The sequence below is a fragment of the Monodelphis domestica genome, chromosome 6 (assembly GCF_027887165.1).
Source record: "Monodelphis domestica isolate mMonDom1 chromosome 6, mMonDom1.pri, whole genome shotgun sequence".
NCBI classification, from domain to species: domain Eukaryota; kingdom Metazoa; phylum Chordata; class Mammalia; order Didelphimorphia; family Didelphidae; genus Monodelphis; species Monodelphis domestica.
In genome coordinates this window covers 63,957,300-63,983,356 of record NC_077232.1, presented here as the reverse complement: position 1 = coordinate 63,983,356, position 26,057 = coordinate 63,957,300, and the positions used below count along the sequence as shown (strand labels likewise).

General features: G+C 39.3%; 1 protein-coding gene across 7 annotated transcripts in view; it reads right to left on the bottom strand.

Moving 5' to 3' along the window:
• TRIM66 (tripartite motif containing 66) overlaps window positions 1-26,057 on the bottom strand; it is a 125,699-nt gene that overhangs the window by 20,374 nt on the left and 79,268 nt on the right. For all 7 annotated transcript variants that reach the window (XM_056802145.1, XM_056802143.1, XM_056802146.1 and 4 more), the window contains 3 exons: window positions 25,592-25,753; window positions 858-1,127; window positions 356-581 (listed from right to left, as the gene is read on the bottom strand). In XM_056802145.1, the coding sequence (XP_056658123.1) occupies window positions 356-581; window positions 858-1,127; window positions 25,592-25,753 (658 nt within the window). The remainder of the gene's footprint in view (window positions 1-355; window positions 582-857; window positions 1,128-25,591; window positions 25,754-26,057) is intronic.

Sequence of the window (26,057 nt, the reverse complement as noted above, 5' to 3'; positions counted from 1 at the left end):
CTCTAGAGAGACGGTGTGGTACAATGGTAAGAGCAATGGGTACCTGCGTGGGTTCTCTCCCCAGCTCTGACACTACTGGTTTGTGATTCAGGCAAATAATTCCCTGTCTAAGCCTAACTTGCCCTCATCTGTAGAATATGGATCATCCCATTACACGGGTTTGTTGCAAGAAATAAGGCATGTAAAGGCTTTATGGGTATAAATGCAGAAATATGAATTATCACCTAGTCTTGCCCCCGCTGATGCACTTTCCCAAAGGACCCAGCAATACTATGAGCCAACAGGAGAGAGCCTGCCCAACAGGGCTCTGAAGAGGACTGGAACCCCAAGGAAGTGAAGGGCCCCCCTCTTGTACCTTCTGTGTGCCAAAGAGGTTTCACAGTCGTGGATGGCAGGGGAGAAGCACTGGCAGCTGGCACTGGGGGAGAGGCAAGATGTAAGGGTTTCTTCACTGAGAGATTAATCGGTTCCTCCAGGATTTTTTGCAAAGGAAGAACTAATTCTTCCTGAGCATTTGGGCAGGCAGCTGCTGTGTTGTGTCCCAGAGAGTCACTAATAGGTCTGGAATCCTCATTTTCCATCTTGAAAAAAAATGAAAAAAAAAACAGGAAAAAAAAAGATAAAATGGTACCATTAGTGGGTCTTACACTATTGAGCCTGGGGCCGAAACGAAGCTTAAGAAAGACCAACATGGGAGCGTGTAGAGACAATCGAAGTTATGGAACCATATTGTAAGAGAATCAAAAAGGCCCTTAAATATCATCTAGTCCAACTTCTAAACTTAACTGATGGGGAAACTGAGGGATAGCATTTCTATAAAATTCCCATTCCCATGCCCACATATTAAAGAGATTCACCTTGCATGGTGCATTGCCCAAGAGAACGTCTCCCAAAGATAAGTGGCTGGCCCCATCCCCAGGGTGCAGGACCCGGGTGACTGCTGGATTGTAACTGGGCCCTGTTTCTGGCTGTGTGTCGGAGGTAGGGCCCAGGCTGTGGGAGCAGGAGCCAGCTGTCAGGCTGGTCACACTCTGGATCTGGGGCTCCATTGATCTTCCTGTTCTTGGGGATGACAGTTCCATTTCCAGTGTGTTGGAAAAGCCCATTATGCTCACTGAGGCTGAGCGCTAGAGAAAGATAAAATGAGGATGAGCTTCTAAAAGAATCATCAAAGTTCATATTATCTAGGACTTTACAGCTGCAAAGCCCATTCTCACTCCCTGGGAAGAAGTATGAGGACACTTACCCACTCCTCATTTTTTTAAATTAATTATTTTTTATTATTTATATTATTCAATTATTTAATTATATTTTAGTAACAATTTTTGACAATTGTTTTTTGACATTTTAAGATTCAGTTTTTCTCCCACCCTCCCTTCCCCACCCAGGTGATAGATAGTCTGATATAGGTTATACCAGTGCTTATATTTCCATATTGCTCATGTTGTGATAGAAGACACATATCACATATACAATAAAAAACTCATGAAAGACATAAAGTGGAAGGTGGTATGCTCTGATCTGCACTCAGATCAACACTTCCTTCTTTGGCTGTGGAGAGAATTTTCATCATGAGTCCCTTGTGGTTATCTTGGAGATTTGCTTTACTGATAATGGTTTAGTCCTTGACGATTGATCGTTGTATAATATTTTCGTTGACGTATACATTGTTCTCCTGGTTCTGCTCACTTCACTTTGCATCAGATCATATTAGTCTTTCCAGGTTTTTCTGAACTCTTCCTATTCATAGTTCCTTATGGCACAATATTATTCCATTACAACCATATACCACAACTTCTTCATCCACTCCCCAAGTGATGGACGAGCCCTCTGTTTCCAACTCTTTGCCATTACAAAAAGAGCTGCTAAAATTTATTGACATTGGCAGGTCCTTTCCCCTTACCTCTGATCTGTTTGGACCCATTCTTCTTCATGAGAAGACCAAGACCAAGGGAAACCAAGTTCAAATTCAACCTCTGACACTCTGGTCATCCTCCTGCCATCTTGTCCTCTGCCTCATACATGACACTTCAGCTCCTGTCCTGGGGTCTTGCCTTCTTGGCTGGTGTCTGATCTAAATGGCTTCAAACCCACCTTCCTAAATGCTGACCATCCATGAAGACATCCATACATTTTCTCCTATCCCCTCCACTTTATATCTCTTGCTCTGAGGATAAGTAATCAAATTAAACTGCCATTCTTGGAAAGGTTGTGTCGATCAACCTATGATTCCCCTTAACATCTCTGTGGCTTCCCAGATCGAAACATCTAGTTCCAATTCCACTATATGTATTGTGTTTCCCTATTATAAGCTTCTTGAGTACAGGTGCTATTTTGTCTTTTATATTTGTATTTTCAGCCCTTAACACAGTGCCTGACATATAATAAAAGTTTAATGAAAACTTTTTTTCATTCATTCATTCATTCATGACCTAGGCTTTAGTTTCTTCATGGGTAAAACATGGGGGGGGGGGGAATATGGAGCAAACAGTCTCTGAGGTTCCTTCTAATCTAACATTGATGATCATCTGAAGTCCAGGGACCTACAGCAAATACATGTCAGAGGTTAACTTGAACTCCACTCTTCTGAGTCCAAGTCAAGTGATTATTTTATAATGGGGAGATTAAGAGGAAGAGGCAAAAAGTATTTCATCCAAGGGACACATGAGTATTGTGTCAGAACTGGCCCTGGAACCTCAGTCTCCTTGGAGTGCTCTTTCTACTTATGAATATTGAATAATAAGCTATAAGGAAACTGAGGCTCAGCATGACGAGTGCTAGGATCACAAATTTAGAACTAGAATGGACTGTGGAGGCTAATGAATCCAACTTCTTAATTCTACAGATGAAGAGAGTAAAGAAAAGAGGAGTCTCCAAGACCAGTGCTCAATCCACTCTTCTGTACCATTGCCTCAGAGTCACTTACCCAAAGATCATGCATTTAGTAAATGTTAAAGCTGGGGATTTGAACTCAGGCTGACTCTTTATCTAGGGCTATATCCATTAATGTAAGTATGTTTATCCCCATTTTGCAAAGGAGGGAACTGAAATTGAGAAGGCAGGAGTGAATAATGGCAGCTCTGAGTCTTCTCCTTCTACGCCAACTACCATGCTGGATAAAGCAGAGTTATTCATTCAGACAGCACAGAGGGGATACACATCATAAATGCTAAGGAGATATTCATGTCAACAGTCAGCCAATCAGAGCATTTAAGTGCCTCTTCTTGGCCAGGCACTGTGTTGAGTGCTGAAGGAATTGAGAAAGGCAAAATCCAGTCCCTGATCTCAAGGAGCTCATATTCAAAGGACAGAGAAGGCATGCAAAGAAAGATAAGCGTAGGAGATGTGGACTGTGTAAAGAGAAGGTGCTCTTGGAGGGAAGGCACCAGCCCTGGGAGGGACCAGGGAAGGGCTTTTGCAGAAGGTGGGATTTGAGCTAAGTCTTGAAGAAAGCCAAGGAAGGTGACAAGTGGAGATGAAGAGGGAGAGCATTGCAGGAATGGAGGACAGGCAGTGAAAAGGTACCGTGGGCAGACAAAGTGTTTTGTGGGGGGAGCAGCAAGAAAGACAGAGCTGCTGGATCACGGGAGGAGTTGGGGAAGGAGACAGGAGGGTGTTGAGTGTACTAAGAATGAACAAATAGGACAGGGATAAGTTGTAAAGAGCTGCCACAGTTTAGTCTGTCAGACATTGAGGGGACTTCTCAGATACTAGAGCCTCTTACTTTGCTGTTGTTGTTATTCAGTTATGTCTAACTCTTCCTGATCCCATTTGGGATTTTCTTGGCAAAGACTCTGGACTGGCTTGTCATTTCCTTCTCCAGCTCATTTGACATTTGGGGAAACTGAGGCAAACAGGGTTAAGTGACTTGCTCAAGGTCATGTAGCTAGTGTCTGAGTCAGGATTTGAACTCAGGAAGGTTGGATTCTGTGCTAACTAGCTGTTGCTTCAAATATATAAAGATATAGATACTAATAAATAATGTTAAATAATGATATTAATATTATTTATCAATCATTAAATTTTAATTAATTTTAATTAAAAATTTTAATTATTTTATAATTTTATGATTATGTTATATATAATATAAAATATGCTAGAATTAAAATTAACTCATTAAAATTAATAAAATAATTACTTTGTTAATTATTGATGTAAATAAAATAAATAATAAATAGTAAAGATGCTATAATCATGAACAAAACGCCCATTCTTTTAAAGAGTAGGGTGATGGTTCGATAGAGATATGATGGGGATGTAGACTTAAATGATCACTCAATTGCAAATAGTAATAATATGGAAATGGGTTTTGAGCAATGATACATATAAAACCCAGTGAAATTGTTTATTGGCTACAGGAAGGGGCAGGAGGGAGGGGAGAGAAAGAACAGGAATCACATAACCATGTAAAAATATTACTTATTTATTAATTAATTAAAATTTAAAGAAAAATAAAGGGTAGGGTAACCCCATGGAAATTGTAATAGATTTGGTGTCAGATGGTAAGGGTTCAAATTCTACCTCTCCCACTTAGCCACCTGTGGTACCTGCAGCAAATCACTTACATTCTCTGGTCCTCAATTTCTTCTTTTATAAAATAATATTTTTCTAAGGTCCCTCCCAGCCTTAAATCTATTTTTTCAGTTGAGCAGCTTTTAGTCAACGGCACAGGTAAAACCCAGTGGAATTGCTCGCTGGCTATGCAAGGGGAGGGGGGGGGAGGAGGGGAGAGAAAGAATCATGTAACCATGGAAAAGTATTCTAAATTAATTAATTAATTAAATAAACTTTTTTTAAAAAAAGAAGAGTAGCTTTTAATGTATTTTCTCTACTATAGGGTAATAGGGCACTAGATGTAGAGTGAGGAGAACCTGAGATCATTCATTTCCTGCTTCTGTCACAAACTGTATAACCAAGGGGAAGGCACTACATTGCTCAGTTTCTTCATCAATAAAATGGGGATAAAGATACATGCTTCCCATGGGGTTCTCGTGAAGCTTGAATGAGATATTTGGCAACCATTTCAGTTATTATTATTATCAAGTCATCTTTTTCTATGACATTCAAATGGCAATGGTCCCAGGGCGAATTTTTACATTTTAATATTTATTTGGACTATTGCACAGATGGATAAAATGCCTGGTTTTTAAAGTCAAATAAAAAGATTAGAATGCAGGCTCAACCTCTGTAGGCTCATTGAAAGTTTCAGCAGGAAAGCTCCAGCAGCAGACAGAGCAATAGTGGTGGTACGTGCCTCATTCTGGATTCACATCTTTTGAATTTCCTCTACAAGGGCATTACTTTTAGACACATTTTGCTCCAGGTGGCTTGGAAATTATGTGTATTTAGGGCAGTAATATCTATTAAGAATATTGTTGGAGGCAGCTAGGTGGATTGAGAGTCAGGCCTGGAAACAAGAGGTCCTGGGTTCAAATGTGGCCTGAAACTTTTCATAGTTGAGTGACTCTGGCAAGTCACTTAATCCCCATTGTTTAGCCCTTACCATTCTTCTGCCTTGGAATCAATACAGTGTATTGTATACTGTGGCACACCATTCTGTAAGAGTTGTTGGTTTGTTGTTTTAAAGAATATTGTTATAAAGATTTAATAGATATTACCATCCCCAAAACACAAATCTCCAAGCTGCCCGGAATAAAATCATCATCAATGTTATATCTGGGCAATTGTAGCTCTGACTCCATCTTTGCCCATCTTTTCTAGAAAATTTCCCCCCACTCTCACCCCTCTGTCTCTCTAAATTTCAATCTCTCTCTATCAATTGATTCATTCCTTCTTACTATACCCAAGACTCTCCCATTCATAATGACAATAAAAACCTCACTAGAACCTACCATCCCTACTATTATCCTATCATCGCCCCTCCTTTTCTCTGCCAAACTCATTGAAAAAGCCATTTATCCTTGGTGCCTTTGCTTTCTCCTATTCTCTTCCCATCCCCTGAAAGTCTGGCTTCTAATCCCAATCTCAAACGAAACTGCTCTCTCTCTTCTTTTTTTAAACCCTTACCTTCTATCTTTAAGTATCCATTCCAAAGCAGAACAGTAAGGGCTAGGCAATTGGGGTTAAGTGACTTGCCCAGGGTCACAGAGCTAGAAAGTATGAGACCAGATTTGAACCCAGGATATCCCATCTCTAGGTCTGGGACTTTAGCCTCTGAGCCACCTACCTGCCCCCAAAACTGCCCTCTCTTCATCATCAGATCTAGTAATCCCTTCTCAGAACTCACCAATTTGAAATCTGCAACTTGGATATTACTGGCCACCACCCTCTTCTCCTAAATACTTGCACCTCTCTGGATTCTGTGACTCTCCTTCCCTCTATCTCAATCTCCTTTGCTGATTTACCATCCCTATCATGCTCACTTTGGTGTACCCCAAAAATCTGCTCTAGAACCTCTCCTCTTTTTTCTCCCTCTTGATGACTTCAACCCTCATGAGTTCCATTACCATCTCTATAAACTTGATTCTTAGCTATATATATGTTCATCCTTAATCTCCTCATCTCTGTCCCCACATGATAAATTCACCTTTGGATATTTCCAGGTGGATGCCCCATGATTACCTCAAACTCAATTGATCCTAAAAAGAACTCATTATCTTCTGCCCCCTCCACCTAACCTACTTATCTTCTGAATTTCTTTATTACTCCCACCGTCTTTCCAGTCACCTTGGTATCATCCTCCACTCCCAATAACTCCATCTATCCAATCAATTTCCAACTGTCTCACCATTTTCATCTTCCCAGCATCACTCACATCCAACCCTACCTCTACACTCACACAGCTACTCCCCAAGTTCTGGCTCTCACCATCTCTCACTTGGACTATTCTAATGGTTTCCCATTTGGTCTCTTGGCCTCCAACTTCTTTCTCCTTCAATCCATCTTCTACACACCTGCTAGAGTGATTTTTCCAAAGCATTATCTGATCATGTTATGGCCCTTCTCAACAAACTCTACTGATTCCCTGTTGCCTCTGGGATGATATAAAAACAACTCTGGCATTTAAATGCCCTTACAACCTGGCCCCTTCGTGCCCTTCCAGTCTTCTCACCTATTCTTAATTCTCTATGATCAAGACATAGTGCTCTATTCACTGGCACCCACATACCAATCCATCTCCAAAGTCCATGCCTTCATCCTGACCATTCTGGCCATCTTGCATGCCTGGAATGAACAGTGTTTCCCCTTCACTTCACATTTTAGAATTCCTGGCTTCCTTTAAAACCAACCTGACATGTTCTCCCCCTCCTCTACACGAAGCCCTTCCAGATCCACTCCCCAGTGGCTAAATCACTCTCTCCCAAAACTATGGTATTCATTTTATATTATTACATATAAACATAAATGTGCACATGTCTCTTCTATTATAAGACAAGTTTCTTGAAGTAGGGGACTTTTGCTTTTGTCTTAGCATCCCCAGTGCTTAGCACAGGGCCTGGAACATAATGCTTAATGAATGCTCAACAATAAATTGATTGATTGTGATAATGATCTTGATTTAGTAAAGTTTACGAAAGCTCTTCAGGATATTTTGAGTCAGTACTCATAGTATGGGAGTTGGCATCATGAAATATAGTAAGTTTCTAATATATAAGTCCAACCACGAGGTCATGTTGGGTTTTTTCTCCCTTTTTTTTATTGATTAATTAAGAAAATTTTTCCATGGTTACATGATTCATGTTCTTTCCCTCCCCTCCTCCCACTCCCTGAGGGTTTTTCCCCCAGGACATATTTTTATTTTTTTCTGATTTGAAATTTTTTATTTATTTAATTAGTTAATTTAGAACATTTTTCCATGGTTACATGATTCATGTTCCTCCCCTCCCCTCAACCCCCTCCTGTAGCCGACACACAATTCCACTGGGTTTTACTTGTGTCATTGATCAAGACCTATTTCCATATTATTGATATTTGCACTAGAGTGATCGTTTAGAGTCTACATCCCTATCATATCCCCATTGACTAGGTCATGTTTTCCTAAATATTCAGTAGGTGCTAAATTTTTACAGCTTACACTGATGTGTTGCTCAAGTTTCAAGTTTTCCTTGATATACAGTAAAAGTTGTACATTTATAAAGTCCAAATGATGTTTTGAAGTCACATCGTGCTTGATGTCATACATGTACATCAAGTGATTAATCATGTTTTAGATCAAGTCTTTCATTTATAAGTCATACTGAGTTCTGTTTTGGAAAAGTAATCATGCAAATGAAACCAAGCAGAACCATAATGGATTTAAACTGTCACCCTGAAAAATGCCACATACTATATTAACTGTGTTTGGCATTCTCTTATTAGAGAAGAGTTTTCCACGTGGCCATGAAATACTCTAGTATCCTCATTACAGTTGGATTTATTTTAGATATTTGTAGTATAAGAATAAGCCTTGGATTTGAAACTGAGTCAAAGGCTTGGTTATAATCATCAAAGGCTATGTGACTGTTATTGCACTTTGGGACAATTTTGTAAGAAATTAATGTTTATAATCCTGGAACTTTTTGCTCCTCAGTTAATACACTGATTTTTATTTATATTTATAATTATAATTTTTAAATTTTAATTTTTAAATGAGACAAGCTATGAATGTTTTGTATAAAGTACAAAATCATATAATTGGCCTGTATTTACAGAGGTCACTAGTATATTCATCTTTTGGTAGTTCATATGTAATGCCTTCTATTAAGAAAAGTAGGGGCAGCCAGGTAGCTCAGTGGATAGAGGGGCAGGCCTGGAGTCAGGAGGACCAGGGTTCAAACCCAGCCTCAGATACTTTCTAGCTGTGTGATCCTATGCAAGTCACTTAAACCCAGTTGCTAAGCCCTTTCCACTGTTCTGCCTTAGAACCAATACTTAGTACTACTTAGTACTGGTTGTGAGACAGACGTTAAGGAGAAAGAAAAAGAGAAAGGGAGGAAGGGATGAAGAAAGGATTGGGCATATGTATTAGAGGAAATTGATAAAGATTTTTATTAATAATCCATGTACCACTGGGAAGCCTTTGTACTATTAATAATGACTCTTATTTGGTCCTGGCACCTTTTAATTTTACAGAGAAACTAGAATTTCAGTTATGTCCAATGACAAAACCATCTGTCATTCATTAAAGGTGTGTAAACTTTCCGTTTGTTTTCTGTAAGTTTTCTGAACTAATTTACATTTTTATTTGTGTTGGATTTCTTCTGACCACTTCGATGACCAGAAATCTTCCCAACATTCCTATTTCTCTTGAAGATAACACCATCCTTCCAGTAACCTAGGTTTTTAATCTTGGCATTATCTTGGATCCTCGCTCTCCCTCCTGTATATCTTTTATATTTAATCCTTTATATATATATGTATGTATATATATAATATAATATAGATAAATAAGTCCTTTATATCAATATATTATATATGTCCTTTATATCTATATATGTTATATATAAGTCCTTTATATCTCTATATTATCTGTCCTTTATATCTATATATAAGTCCTTTATACCTATGTCTTTTATATCTATATCTATATATAATATCTACATATAATAGAGAAATATGTCTTCATATAGTGTATATATATGTCCTTTATATCTCTCTATATTACATATCTATGTCCTTTATATCTATATACTATATATATACCCTTTATATCTATATAGTATATGTAAGTCCTTTATGCCTATATGTCCTTTATACCTATATCTATAAACATTACATCTATATATATATATAATATAGAGATATATCTTTATATATTATATATAGTCCTTTATATCTCTATATATTATATATAAGTCCTTTATATCTATATATGTTATATATAAGTCCTTTATATCTCTATATTATATGTCCTTTTTATCTATATATATATTATAAGTCCTTTATACCTATGTCTTTTATATCTATATCTATATATAATATCTACATATAATAGAGAAATATGTCTTCATATAGTATATATATATGTCCTTTATATCTCTCTATATTACATATATATGTCCTTTATATCTATATACTATATATACATCCTTTATATCTATATAGTATATGTAAGTCCTTTATACCTATATGTCCTTTATACCTATATCTATAAACATTACATCTATATATATATAATATAGAGATATATCTTTATATATTATATATAGTCCTTTATATCTCTATATATTATATATAAGTCCTTTATATCTCTATATATTATCTAAATAAGTCCTTTATATCTATATATATTATATATAAGTCCTTTATATCTCTATATATTATCTAAATAAGTCCTTTATATCTATATATATTATATATAAGTCCTTTATACCTAATCATCTGTCAATGCTTCCTGTTTCTGTCCTCCTCTCTCCCACCTCCCATAGACAATGAGCAATTCAACTGGGTTTTCCAGTAGTTATATCTTGAGCTTCTTGGGCTAAAGAGTTGGTCAGAGATCAGCTCCCTTATACATCTAAGGTCCTTCCCCACATCTTCAATAGTTCTCTCAAATCTCTCTGCCATGGTAGTATTTGAGGCCAATCCTTATGGGATTCCTTATTCTCCTTTTTCTTCTCTAGGTCTTTTATGACATTATCTGCCACATATACAATTGAGTGCAAGCCTTGATGCGTTTTTACAATATCAGATGCAAATTCAGGATGATCATAGCAAGTACTAGATTTCTTTGAGTTACTACCTCTTGGTGTAATTGGTCTGCCAGTTGGATTCTTGTCATCAAAATCAAAAAGCACTTTTCAGGATTTGGTCCTTTTCAAAACCGTTTGAGATTACAGTGCTCTGTTTTTGTCATTGATTTTGTTATTGGGTAAAATAACTTCTAGAGTTTTCAACAAGGGAAGATTTTTTAAAGCCTCAAGACCTGGACCTTTTCTCTCTTTGGATTTGAGTAATTCTTCCATTTCATCCCTTACTTTGTTGAGTTTATGTTTGGGGATGAAGTTATTTTTTTGATTGGTCAGCATTGTTGTGTGACTAGAGCTGAGAATACCATTGAGAAGAAATAGTATGAAACATTTGCCTATAACTGGTGGGATGTTTGTAGTTTGTGTTATGATAGAATGCTTGTGCTTAATGAACATCTTCATATCTTGAGTCCATTTGGAATGCCTGCATGCCTGATTGGCTATTTAAGTAGTCCAGGTCAGATATTGGTTTTTCTGATTTCTTTGGATTTCTCTTGTCTTCTCGTGTTACCAGAATATGAAGAAAGGTCTCTTTTTCATTAACCTTCATGTCAATGTGATCATCCTGATGAGTTCAGGTTGAACGGGCTCATAACATGATGCCACCCTGTCTATTTCTTAGATCCATGGGGGAAGTTTCATTGCACGTGCCGGGATGCTAACCCAGTCAATGGTATCATCAGAATCCAATTAGTCAGCATTTCAGGGTTTGGGCCAGGTCTTCACCACCACCTTTGAGGCCATTAGCCCAAGCAAGGTCCCTTGCACCTTCAACTTGAACAATAGAGTTTTAAAGGAGTGATTTGTTATTATTATTATTATTATTATTACTATTATCCTGTAGGGGGGGATTTATGTTAAAAACTGGGAGAAATGGTTGGAAATCATTGTTCCAGATCTTTTACTGAATATAAGAGTAAGAAGTTTGCTGAAGAAACAACTAGCAAAGTTTGAAGAGACTCATTGCTTCTTTTAGTATTTTCAGCACTTAGTGCAGAACCTAGCACACAGTAGGTGCTTAATAAATGTTTGATTGATTAATGAAAAGGGTAATGAACTTTTTTTTACTCACATAAACTTATGAAGGGTATCTACTGAGGTATGAAAAGGAATTGTAATTGCACTGGTAAAGGAACTACCACACTGATGAAACTATATATTTTTAGAAGTTTTGGATTAAATTAGAAGTGTGTCCTTTGTTTCACCATTTTGTGCTTTTGTTTAGACTATTCAATTCATGGAATGGTCTTCTTCCTTCTCTTTACCTGATGAGTTCTTACTCATACTTTAAAACCCAATGTACGGGCAACTAGGTAACATAGTGGATAGAGAATCAAGCCTAGAGTTGGCAAAGCCTGGTTTCAAATCTGGCCAAGCTGTGTGACCCTGGGCAAGTCACTTAACCTCATTGACCTAGCCCTTACCGTTCTGTCTTAGAGTTGTAACTAAGCCAAAAAGGATATAAATAAATTGTCTTTTGGAGAAAATCCCCCAATATTTGTCATCTGTCCCACAAAAAAAAAAATTTAAAAGATTGTAAAAACTTAGGATACCAGTTCTGCTGCTTCCTAGTGATTACTTTAGACAAATTAACCTCTCTGGATCTTAGTTTCTCCCTCTGTTTAATGGGAAATTTGATTAGAAAATCTCTAAAAGTCTTTTCAGCTTTGACATCTGTTAATTCTGTGACTCAGTAGGCTTGTAGGGAAGCTATTCTTAGGGCAGGCAGGTCAGGTGGCATCTTGCACTGCATCATCATGCAGCCACACAAGCTGGGTAGCTCCATACTCTGAACCCATTCCACATCTAATCAGCTGTGCCATCTTTCATCAGCTCCATAGGAAGCTGGGTGGTCAAGTGTATAAAGCTCTGGCCCTGGAGTCAGGATGACCTGTCAAATCCAGCCTCAGACACTTATGAGCTGTGTGTCCCCAGGAAAGTTATTTGACCCTTAACTACCTCCGTTTCCCCATCTGTAGAATGAAAATAATAATAGCACCTACCTCAAAGAGTTACTGTGAGGATTAGATAATAATTGTAAAACACTAAGTGCAGTATCTGGCACACAGCCAGCACATAGCCCAAAGCAAAAAATAAACTAGATGATTTGTTAATAAATGTTTGGTGGAAATTAATTAGGTGAGGTAAAGGGAACTTCTAGCCAAGGTCTTCAATCAGGAACTCTATCCAGTGGCAATGGCCTCCTTGCTGTTCCTTGAACCTTCCATCTCCTGACCTTGAGTGCTTTTCCTGGCTGTCCCCCATGTCTGGAACCCTCTCCCTTCTCATTCCCAGCTCTTGACTTCCCTAGTTTCCTTTGAATTTCACCTAGAGCCCATCTTTAGGCCCTCTTAATGTCAGGACCTTCCATCTAAGATCCTCTCTAATTCATCCTGTCCATAGCTTGTTTGTCTATAATTGTTTCCATGATGTCTCCACCATTAGATTGTGAGCTCCTTGAGGGCAAGATTGTCTTTTCCCTTTCTTTGTAGGCCCAGCACTTAACATGGTGCTTGGCACACAGTAGGGTCTTAATAAAGGCTTGCTGACTTTCCTCTCAAGCATGGCCTCCAAGCAATATGAAAGCACAGATTTCCAGAACATTTTCTCCCTCTAGCATCCCCATCCACAAGAGGAGAAGGTAAGTAGAAGAAAATATATTATCCTTATTTTATACATGAGGAAACTGAGGCTGATTCAGACAGCATGTAAATCAAGCAATGAGGATCTGAACCTCATTTATTTGACTCCAAACCTCACATTCTTTGATCTTCACAAGGACTCTCATAGCCCAAAAGAAAGAGGAGCAATGAGGACAATAGGGCAGCCTCCTGGGTTCTAGTCTCAGCTCTACCCTTCATTTGCCAGGGGACAAAACACTTGATGTCTCTGAGTCTTTCTTCATCCTCAAAATGACTGGGGGGGGTGGGGGGGAGGGAACTGCTCAATCCTGCCTTGGTCCCAGATTTTTGTGAGACCAAAGGTGATAGATAATAGATATGAAAATGCTATTGTAATGTGAGGGAGTTAATATTCTTATTCTTGGTTTTTCAGAAGAGACTTGTGCAAACAGATGGGCATCTGTCAGTATCCAGGATAAATTTTTTAAGACCTAAGATAATCCTTCACACACACAAAGTCTTCAGGATTCCAAGGGAAAATAAGCCTTTATTTTGAAATTACACTTTGAAGTTTGCAATAAAATCAAGCTCACTTTGTTATACAGAAAGAGCTATTAATGAACATATTAAAGGACAGAGATAACAAGTAAAAATTTACTCTAGATTCCCGTACCTCCTTACTCTCACCTCTCTTGGTTCTCCTTTCTCTTCTCATTATTTCTATCCTTGGTTTCTGGGTCTCACTGCTCTCTCTTTCTCTCCTTTTCTTTTTCTTTTCTTTCTTCTTTTTCTTTCTTTCTTTCTTTTTTTTTTTTTTTTTGCCTCTTCCTTCCCCATGTTATTCCCTTAACTAGCTTGAATTATGGAACTAAAGTGCTTTAAAATTTTTAGTAATTTGTTAAGTAGAATTTCATGTCTTCTGTCTCAAGAATGACCAGATGAAACTATATTTCTCTCTTTAAAATCATTTTTTTACCTGTGTGTAATCTCTGATTTTTGTGTAAGTTGTTCTTAGTTAGAAAAAAAGACTAAATTAATTGTGTTGCCATTTCCCTTCCAATTGTATGAACAAGAGGTGAGAGCTACTAATATATTAAAATGAGTAATTGTGACATATTATAAAAGTTAACTTCCCTCTCTGGTCCTCAGTTCCCATAAAAGTGAAAGTCCTCAACTGAACTTGAGATCCTTTCCAGCTCTAAATCCTATGATTCTAGGAATCCTACTCCAATCCAAGGGAAACAAGATAACTAACTCCATCAACCAGTAACCTTGTATTAATCCACAACTCTAAGACATCTGGCTTTGATGAAGGCCAGAAGACTGGCTTGATGACTCTTGTAGGAGGTAAAATGCACAGGACTTTGGGACAGCTATTTTTTTCAATGATGAGAAGCCTTTTTTGTTTATTTCTGTGTTCTGAAGGATTAAAGTCGCCAACACTCTGACTATTGAATAAAAGTTATCATCATCATACCTATTTGGGGGAAAAAGAACAGGTGACATGGAAATTGAATATGGGAAATACTTGAAGATCTTCAGTTAATAAATAATAGGCTGCTCTTGAGCGAAGGATGAACCATGAAAGCTAGAAAAGCTAGCAAAGTTCAATCACTGGATCACTGGTAGTACTTGGGCTTTTTGACCAAGAATCATGGTCTGAAGGATTGTTTTAGTTGAGAAAAAAATATTGACATAAAATTTAAATAGGCTCAATATTAAATTTAAACTGAAGGAATCTCTTTCTAGCTTACTTTCATCAATTCTAAAAAATTGTCTCCTGTGTTAATAGAGAGAGGACGATCTCTGAGAGTCAAAAGGTAGAAGAGAAGACAGGATTCAGAAGATACAGAGGCTATCAGCAAGCTGGTCATCAAATGACAAATTTCTTCACAGTAAAGAATAGAGACAGTCTTGTAAGACATGAAGGGCTTGATCAGATGGAAAGTCTACTCACTAAATGGTATCACATACCCTTTAATATAGTTCTCTGTTTATGTCACATCCTCCCCCTTGACTCTGGGCTTGATGAGGACACATCTTATCTAAATTTTGTGTCTCCTTCCAGTTCCTAACACAGTGCTCTGCACACAGTAGGGATTTAAGGTGTGTGGAATTGAAATGAATTAAATCAAATGGATTAGACTGAAGAGCACACAGGCATGTAACCATGAATATGAGAAAAAAGTAGAAGATGACAAGAACATTGTAGATTTAAAAAAAATTAAAAGTGAGAAGTCAGAGAGAGTGGAGACTTCTTTGGGAGCACCAAACACTTTTTTAAAAAGCTTGATTTTGAGCTGGGAAGAAGAATAGTGGGTAAAACCTAAAACATAGACTTCTCAGTTATAAGACTGGCCTGGGAAGTTACTAGACAAAGTGAAACAGGGAACTATAAAGAAGGCTTGTCTCCTAGGCTGAACACAGAACTATATAATCATATAACAGTATGGAATAACCTTAACCAGCCTTACCCTGAGAAACTCACAATATCTCCATAGGTAACATACCTATAAAGTTTGTGGCTGGTAAAACTATATCCTTCTTAGTCTTTTTTATTCTCAAGATAATTATCCTAAGAAGGTTGCTGTTGGTACTTTGCTACTATTAAGAAGTCCAGGAGATAGAGGAAGAAGTCTGTAATATGTCTAAAGAGAAGAAAATGGTAAGAGAAATGTCGATGAAGGCAAGGAGTCTGGGGATTCAGACTCAACCCTTAAAGAAAGCCTCTGCCAGCTTTCCATCTTTCCTTATCACTTTCAATGTCCTCCATTCTCTGAATGCAGCAAACTGTGTCTTAAGCAGAAGTGCCCATGTTTATATAGAGGTGACAAAGAAAAGATTCACTGCTGATTGTTTGGCTCCAAATCCAGCACCACCCCATGCTTTTTCACACAAACCATTGTTTGTCCATGTCTTCTACATTCTATACTTGTAAAACTGATTTTTAAAATGCAAAATTAGGGCTTTACATTCATCTTTGTAAAATTGCATTATTTGGTTCATTACTTTAGCCTATCAAGATGTTTTCTTCTCTTATGTCTTTCATCCAACTTTCTCTCACAACTTGGTATAATCTTAAAATTTAATGAGTAGGTCATCTATATCTTCTTCTAATTCATTGATATAATTATTGAATAGAACAGAGTTAGGAACAGATCCTAGATTATTTATTCAAGACTTCCCTTCCCTGCTTTCTTCTTGCTATCCTCATACATGACCCTCCATCTCTCATCCTAATTCCTTTGTGCCTACAGTGCTCCTCCCTATTAAGTAATAGAATCCCTAGCTTTCTTCAAGATTTAGTTCAAGAGTCAATTTCTACGTGAAGACTTTCCTTATCCTGTCAGCTGCTCAGGCCCTCCCCCCCTCCCCAAAATTCTCTGTTTGTGCTATATTGTACTTCTTTTGCATTTACTTGTCTATATACATGTTGTTTCCTCCAGTAGAATGCAAGCTCCTTAAAGGTGGGACCATGGTTATCTTTATGTCCTCAGCACCTAGTACATTACCAGGCGACTTTTCGTGCCACTGGACCCAGGCTTCCAACGCCGAGAGAGTGGGACTGTCTCTGTGCATCGACTTTTCCACTTAAATCTCCTTCACGCACAAGCGTCTTTGTGCACACTCATCTATACACCATAGATGAAAACGCACAAAGACAATTGTCATCCTCGGTTACTGAGAGACTACTACTACTAAAGACTGATTCACATTGGGTCTTACTTCTTCCATACTGAACCTACTTGAAAGAAAGCATGGTAGAATAAAATGAGCTACAGACTCAGCCATCTGAAGATTTGGGTTTGAATCCCAGCTCTGCCATGTACCAGCTGTGTGTAAGCTTGAGTAAACCAACTCACTTTCTGGGATTCAGTTTCCCAGCTATAAGACAGGAATAATAATACTCATGCCTCTCCGCTTAAGTCTTCCTTCATTCATGGTGGCAAAGGCCTTGAAGCTGTTCCAAGAAAATGGAAGTTCTTCATGTCTTCCCAAACTAGAAATTCCTTCCAATACAAGAGAGCAGTAGCCTGTGGTCTATCAGCCACGTTAAGTCCAGCAGTGACAAATTTTGGGGGGCAAGAGAAACTCATGAAACCATTTTTTAAGGTATGAAGGGGTCAAAATCTGCAAGGGAATCTCCATACACATGAAATATATTTTAAAGTATTGAACTAATATTTATCTTTTTCCCTCACATGGTTTTTATTAGATTCAAATGAAATAACATATGCAAAGTCTGTTGTTGTTCAGTTGTTCTAGTCCTTTGCACTCCTTTAATACTCCGTTTGAGGTTTTCTTGGCAAAGGTACTAAAGTACTTTATCATTTCCTTCTCCAGATCATCTTACTGAGGCAACTGAGGCAAACAGGGTTGAGCGACTTGTCCAAGGTCACACAGCTTGCAAATATCTGAGACCAGATTTGAACTGATGAGTCTTGCTGTCTTCAGGTCTGGTACTCTAGCCACTATACCACCTAGCTGACCCAAAGAGTATAGAATTGTGCATTACCACACCAAAAGGCAACAAAACAACAAAGTGAAATAGAGCCTTCTCCAGTAAGATGCTGGTACCTGCCCAAAGACCAACCATAGAAAGATCCTGTATCTGTTAAAGGTCTGCTTGTCTTACAGTGAATACAGTAAGAAAATCTTCCTCCAATTGTGCTTAATGTTCCAAATCTTGAAATTTGCACATTTCTCTTGAAGACGTCATGTTTCCATTCATTTTTCATCCCTTTAATTATGAGCAGATTCTTGAAGAATTTGGCTCTGTTGGATTTATCTCAGGAGATAAATCAGGACAAATCAGGTCAAGGCAGATAGAAAAGGGAAAAAAGGAGCCATCAAGGACATCTTTCCATTTAGCTGTGAGCTTTCTCCGGGTCATTTTGTAGTAACTTTGGAGGAATATAACTGTGACCTTTTCCCCAAATCCTTGGACACAGAGAAGAAAGTCTGTCCTCTGGAAGTAACACCGAATGCCAAAAATCATCTTCTATCCTGATCCAGGAAGAAAGTTCTTGGGACAAGACTGATTCAGACCCCTATGAACTCACTCGTGAAAAATATCTCCTTCTGTTCTCTCATAGCCATTGTCTCTTTCCCCTAGGCAATTCAGCTGTTGTTAACAAAGCAGGATGCCTTCCTTCAGAGAACAGGCCTCGTTTGACAAAAATCTGAACTGCTTTTACAGGACAGTCCGTGACCCTCTGAGAGCATTAATGATGCTCCCGGGCAGATGGTGGCTCCAGGTGTGGAAGAATGTCTTTAGCCTTTTCCATTTTAATGTGCCATTTGACAGAAGTAAATAATAGATTTGTGTCACTTCAACTGTAATCATTGCTCTTTAGCCCTCCATGTGAGATGCACAGAGAATCTTCATTTATCTTATACCAACAGTCAATTGACAACCAGGCAATGATCAGGAAAACTTTACACCACTAAAGCTTTACCACATTGAAGAAGCAGTGTCCCAGGGCGTATGTGACATGAAGGGATGCTGAGGCCCAGCTCTCAGACCTGCTCCTGTCAACATTTCACCAGTTGAGGAAGGGGAAGTAGCTAAGTCTGTCTGGTGGGATCAAAAACCACAGGGCTTCAAATAAAATAAAAATAAAAAAACTTTACAAGTACAAGCTAGGGAAAGTGGTGGACAGCCGTTCATCTGAAAAAGTATTTGGGGACTGTTTCATCTTTTGTCTTTGAATTCCTAGAGCCTGTGGCAGTGCCCACCACATAGGAAGTTGAAATAAAACAATGAAATGTTAACATTCAAAGGGATCATAGTGATTATCTAGGGTGGCTTCTCATTTTGCAAATAGGTAAACCATGCCCAGAAATACAAAAGGACTTATCAAAGGTCACACAAGTTAAAGCTCAGACCTGGTCTAGAACCCAGATCTCCTAATTCCACATTATGCTCTTTCTACTCTACTGGTGGGTGAGAATTCTACCTCTAAACCAAGCTGGTTTAATATTCCATGATTATGTAATGAAATGGCACTAGTTTGCAAAGACAGCTCCCGAAACTACTTGCCTTACAAACAACAGCCACCAGACAGACTGGCCTCCCAAACTTAGAAGGCAGTAAAGAAGTCTCTGGTTCTAGACTTGCATATTAGGGGAGAGAACAAGCTATTAAGATTACGTTGGCTCTGTGCTAAAACTACGGCCAAGTTCTGGAAAAGAACTAAGCAAGAACTTGAGCCCCTAAGGGGAAAAGAAGACTGCAGTGGTTAAGCACAACCATCCTCCATTTGGCTCATTATAGAGGCAGGTGAGTGGATATTCTCCTCCCATCCAACTGTCCTGTGCAACCCAACACCAGGCCACAGGGTTCTTACTTTGTGTTGACAATGGCAAAACATCTGCTAAGCTCCATTTGGAACAGTTGATGCCAGGAAGAAGTGGTTAGATGTGATGCCCAAGATCCCTAATGGCCTGAAATGCATATTATGAAATGAAATAATGGAGATATAGATTGGTACTGTGGTTCTGCTAATAGAAGAAATGCCCCAATGAGAAGGTTACTTCTGCAAAAACAGATTCACACCTTCTCTTCAATTTAGGAAGCTTCTTAGAGCATTGGGAAGTTTAATGATCTGCCCAAGGTTACACAGCCAATAGATGGCAGGGGCAAAATTTGAACCCAGGTCTTCCTGGATCAGAGGTCAGCTCTTTATCTACTCCATTAAGCTGCTTCTCAATGAGGATGATGGTGCAGAGGAGGAAAAAGAGGAGGAAGAGGAAGAGGAAGAAGAGGTGGTGATACTTCTACTGTTACTGTTGCTCATAATATGGACTAATCCAAGACTAGCTAATTGTTCCTTTATTTTATAGAAATTATAGAATTTATAGAAATTATAGAAACGTTATTCTTAAGGAGCTCTGACTTGGTGATCTATACAATGAATTAGTAGAGATGTATCAAATTCACCTTAAGCTGTAAATTTGTCACCTACCAAAAATGTAGTTAGACATGACCAGGTGGCTAGAATTATTCATTAGAAGTTCAATTATCATGCACAAACTGACATGATAAATCTCCATACTACCCATACAGGCTTCAAATATCTTGAAGAACTCGACCAATTATTGTACTGGAACTAGACCATATCACAGCCCAAACTGCTGCCCACACTCTCTGGGATATAATATTGATTCATAAAAATTTAGAAACACCATCTCTAATACGCATAATCTCCAACCTACATGAGACAAAGAGCTTTCAAGGTTATCCAGAGTCTTGTCTAGCGGAGGGAAGCAAAATTATTGAAGAACAGGTTAAGGTATACTAGTCCTGTCTGCTTCTGGGATTGTACTGTGAGTGCTTTCAACATGCCTGCAAAGGATGAGTTTATATCCTCATATTTTTATCAGGTACAAAAGCTGCTATTTTATCTTCCTGAGTCAATAGTCTGTGGAAGATTGAATATGAAGGAATAATAGCAAGATAGCATCTTGTCCTAGAACCATTAATGCCTGAATCCCTATCAAAAATATGAAAAAACAAAATGATAATAATAAATGACATTCACATAGTGCTTTACCTTTATCAACACTTACTATGCATGTCAGCCAATCAACAGCATTTATTAAGTAATTTCTTAGGTTCTAGGACTGTGCTAAATTCTAGGGATACAAAGAAAGGTGGAAGTACATTCCTGCTCTCAAGGATCTCACAATTTATTAGGGGACATGACATGAAAAATATTATATAAAGATATATACAGGCTAAATTGGAATAAGACAGAAGAAGACTGGAAAGGTGAAGAGGAGCAGGTTGTAAAGGGCTTTGAAAGCCAAAAGAGGCTTTTTATTTGATCCTGGTGGTGACGGGGAGCCCCTGGAATATAATGAAAAGGGAGCTGGCATGGACAGATATTTGCTTTAGGAAGATTAACTTTGACAGGTAAATGGAAAATAAGTCTAGGGTACAAGAGAGGCTGGAGGCAGGAAGCCCAATCAAAAAGCTATTGCAATAGCCTAAGCACGCAATGATTAGTAATTGGCAATGTCAGGGGAGAAAAAGGGGTGTATATAACAGATGTTACAAAGATAAAACTGACAGGATGGATGTGACAACATATTGGATATGGGAGTGAGAGAGTGAGTAGAGATGCAGTTGCAAGCCTAGGTGACTAGGAGAATAGTGGTGCCCTTGACAAAAAGAGGGAAGCAGGGGCATTTGGGGGGAATGTTTGGGACATATTTAGGGGGTTTTTTGTTTGTTTGTTTTTTAAACCCTTACCTTCTGTTTTAGAATCAATACTATGTATTGGTTCTAAGAGAGAAGAGCAGTAAGGGCTAGGCAATAGGGATTAAGTGATTGCCCAGGGACACACAGCTAGGAAGTATCTGAGGCCAGATTTGAACCCTGGGCCTCCCATCTCTAGGCCTGGTTCTCAAACCACTAAACCACCAAGCTGTATTTCATTTTAAAATGTCTATAGGATATCCAGTTTGAAGTATCTAATAGAAAGTTGGAGACACAAGAGTGTGGAGGTTAGGAGAGAAGTTAGGGCTGGCTTAAGTAGATATGAGAATAATCAGCCTAGAGATAACTGAATCCAAAAGAATTGACAAGATCATCAAGTAAATGAGTATAGAGAGAAGAGAAGAGGACCTAGGGTAGAACCTTAGGGGACACCCACCTTTAGAGGGCACGACTGGAGCAAAATCCAGCAAAGGGGGTGGATAGGAGGAAAACCAGGATAGAGTAACAGCACCAAAACCCAGAGAGAAAAGAGATCCAGAAAAAGGGGGACATCAGCAGTATCGAAGGCTGTAGAGAGGTCAAGAAGGACAAGGGCTGAGAAAAGGCCATCAGATTTAACAAGGAAGAGATCGCTGGTAACTTTGGAGAGAGAGGTTTCAGTGGAATGATGAGGTCAGAAGCCAGTCTATAGAGAGTGCCAGGAGAGGAAGTGGAGGTCTCAGTTATGAGTGACCTTCTCCAAGAGTTTTAGACACAAAAGGGAAGCTAATATGAGATGAGCTAATGTGGATAGATGGATCAAGTCAGAATTTTTTGAGAGGACAATTCTGAGGGACTCATGAGAAAGAAGCTATTCACATTCAGAGAAAGAATTGTGGGAGTAGAAACACAGAAGAAACAACTGCTTGATCACATGGGTCGATGGGGATATGATCGGGGATATAGACTCTAAACGATCACCCTATTGCAAATACTAGTAATATGGAAATAGGTCTTGATCAATGACACATGTAAACCCAGTAGAGTTGCTCATTGGCTACAGGGGGAGGGGTGAAGGGAAGAAAAGAGCACAAATCATGTAACCATGGAAAAATATTCTTATTTGGTTAATTAAAGATTTTCAAATCAGAAAAAAATTAAAACTAAAATATAACCTGGAGGAAAAAATAAAATACAGAATTTTTGAAGAATAAGAAAATAAGTCCTTGGACAAGTCACTTAATCCCCATTTGTCTAGCCCTTACTGCTCTTCTCTCTTAGAACCAATAAATAGTATTGATTCTAAGACAGAAGGTAAGGGTTTAAAAATGAAAAAACTCTAAATATGTCCCAAGTTGAACTTATCTTTTTCCCAATGGAAAGTTTGTAGGCAATAGGGTAGCAGCTAGTAGACTGGGGAACTTTGAATGTAAATAAGAATGGAGCTGTCAGAGAAGACAATCTGCTGGAGAAGATGGGATAGAATAGGATCACTTCTGCATGGAGAAGGGTTAGGAAGATAGGAAGGGGTAGGGATAGAAGATGTCTGACAGATAGGAGATAAGGAGGAAAGGGAGCTCCCTGCAAATGGCTTCAATTCTTTTTGTGAAAAAAAAATGTTAACTTATTTGACCTTCCCCAAAATCTAGCAAGTTAGCTAACAGATGTACTTCTACCTGCATTTCATAGATAAAGAAATTGAACAATTGAGAGATGGTGTGTCTTACCCATGGTTAACCCACTAGTAAGAATGAGACTCAACCCCAGGCTCTCTAGCTCCCCTTCGCTGCTTTCCTTACAACACACTGGCCTTCGAGGACATCACGCTGTCAGTCAGTGACTGTGTTCATTCTACCTCATTGTCATACCTCTAGCCCCATCATCCCTGTAAAGCAATCCAGTGACTGGTAAAGTCAGGGCAGCAAAAGGCCCTGGGCTGGTGAGCATCATTAACCAGAACCAGCATCACCCTTTAACAGTCCGCAAAAGATATTCTCTACGTGATTCACTGGAACCTCACAACAACCCTGAAGCAAATGTGATGGGCATTGCCATCTTCTTTATAGATGAGGAAATTGAAGTCAGTGACGTGCCTATGATCGTGCAACCCTGAAGTGTCCTCTCTACCATAGTGCTCCAGCTGGACCCTGGGGCTACTCTAGAATCTACCTGGAGAGGCTCCATGACCCTCGCCAGCATGGAGGACCTACTCTCTGGGAACTGAGCTCATCACTGAGGAGCTAAGATGATACAAAGAAAGTAGGACTCCCTTGACCTCTTAGGGCGGGAATATGGACCCAGTGGACCCAAAGCCATAGTGCAGGAGAGCTGGGAGAGACTTAAAAAGCCCAGAACCAAGGCTTTTACTGCTGTCAGGGTCTTAGAGATCATCGGTCCACTCCTCTCCATTTATAGGTACCAAGCCCTAGGTCTGAAAAAGTAGAGAAAGCCTCCTGCCATCATACAAATAAAAAACCACAGGGCTGGGTTCGAATTTGAGTTTTCTCCCTTCAGACCATCTCCTTCTCCTCTTTTGATCCCTTCATTTGCTAGAGGAGGAGACTGAGGTTCCCAGTGAGAGCCAATGACTTGCCCAGATTTCAACATTAATTGCCACGCTGGGATGAGAAGCTCCATATTTCTGGTCACAGACTAATTCCTCTCAAAGAAGTCAAGGAATATTTGCTACATCCAGGCCCACCTGAGGTCCCACATAGAAGCTGAGTGCTGACTACACTGAGGAAAGTTGCTGTTTAGAGCTTCCACCATCAGAAGCTCTCTTTTAGCTCCCTGAGGTACATAACTTAGTACAGACCCACGTGAACATGCATTACAATTAGATCAATTTGCATAGGACACGCAGAATTCTTCTGCAATCTGCCTAGTTAAAGTTCTATTTTTTAACCTTCTTCCTTTCCAGCCTTCAGCTCCTCCAGCAAGCCAGATCTAACCCTGCCTGACAAGTCATGCTGTGTGGTGGGGGAGTAGAGGATGGGGGAGATGGGGCACAGTTCTCAGGAAACTTAGGAGGGGATGAAAAGTCCCTGAGGGGCCATGGGGATGCAGAACTCTGGACTAAGGCTGATCTAGGAAGTCCTAGATTTGGGAAGCTGGGAGGGCTCTCACAACTCAATGAGCTTAATCCCCTAATTTTGCAGACAGCACAGAGTCTCAGAGAGGGGAAGGAATTTGCCCAAGGCCACACAGCTAGTGTAGCATTTATTTACCAGGTGGAACTTACCTAAAATGTAGGCATAATGCTTAGGAAAAAAGGGCATGCATCCACATGTAGTTAGGAATTAGTTTGCATTGTTAATCCTAGCCAGTTGGAAAAACATCCATGGGGTCAAAGTTTTAAGTAATTTTTTTCATATTTTACCTCATTTATCTTGCTGATTATAGCATCCTGAGACTTTAGACTTAGAAGGTCCCTTAGAGATCACCTAGTCCATTTCTCTCCTTTTTCAGATAAAGATTCTACATGAATGCGCCACTTTGCTATGGTGTACACACGAACCTGAGACCTGGAGGCTATGTCATCAATACACAAATCTGGCACATCCTACAAAGCTGTAAATACAGGCTTTCAGTCTGGCAAGGGAAGATGTCTTCATCTATACAAGGACCAGCTTAGCCAAGTTCAGAGGGATTCATCATCAAAGGACCGGGCCCTAAGTGATGAATCTTTTTTTTAGAAAATCTAAATTTTTTTCTAGAAAATCTCTCTATGAAGACATAGAGTATCTACACTGTTGAAATCATGTATCCTGAAAAGAACCTACTCCAAAGGGACAAAGAAGCCCCTTCTGTCCAGCTCTAATTTCTTTTCCTCTAATCAGAGAAGCATTCCTCAGACTTGAGAAATGTGGCAGTGTGAACTCGGACAAAAGGATACCAAAACCCAGTATTAAACCCCTTCATCCATTTTTTTCTGAAGCTGTAGCCCACTGGGACAAGTCCTGCCTGCCTTCTATGGCAGTCCAACCCTGGTGACCCCATACAATGCTTGACTCTTTTACTACACCACCAGAGCCTGACTGTGGGCCATTTGGCTTCAGGAAAGCTGACTTCATCAGTACCTTTCTCACTGGATTAGGAGAGGAGGGCTGCATGGTGCTGTCCAAAGGGTGCACGCTGACAGGGGCATCTTCTACCATGGCCTGGGACACAGGAGGGATGACAGTCCTTTCAAGAGGTGGAACTGGCTTTGGGCCCTCAGAAACACTGGGCTCATCACAAGTCTGCAAGGGAAAAGACAAGTTTCAGCCTTCCTTCAGGAGGAAACGCTCATCCTGGACCACCCATCCCATACGCCCTTCTCCATCCTCACTCTCACTCGCCTCACATGTCAAATCAGCCGCCAAGTCTTCTTGTTTCCCCCTTTCCCACATCTCCCCCATACGTGACCTGCTCCCTACTCATGCCCCCTAGTTCAGACCTTCATCACCTTTGGCATGGATTCATCGCTAAGTGGCCTTCCAACTAGTCTCCCTGACTCAAGTCTCTCCCTTCTCCAATCTTTCCTCCACACCATGGTCAGTGACT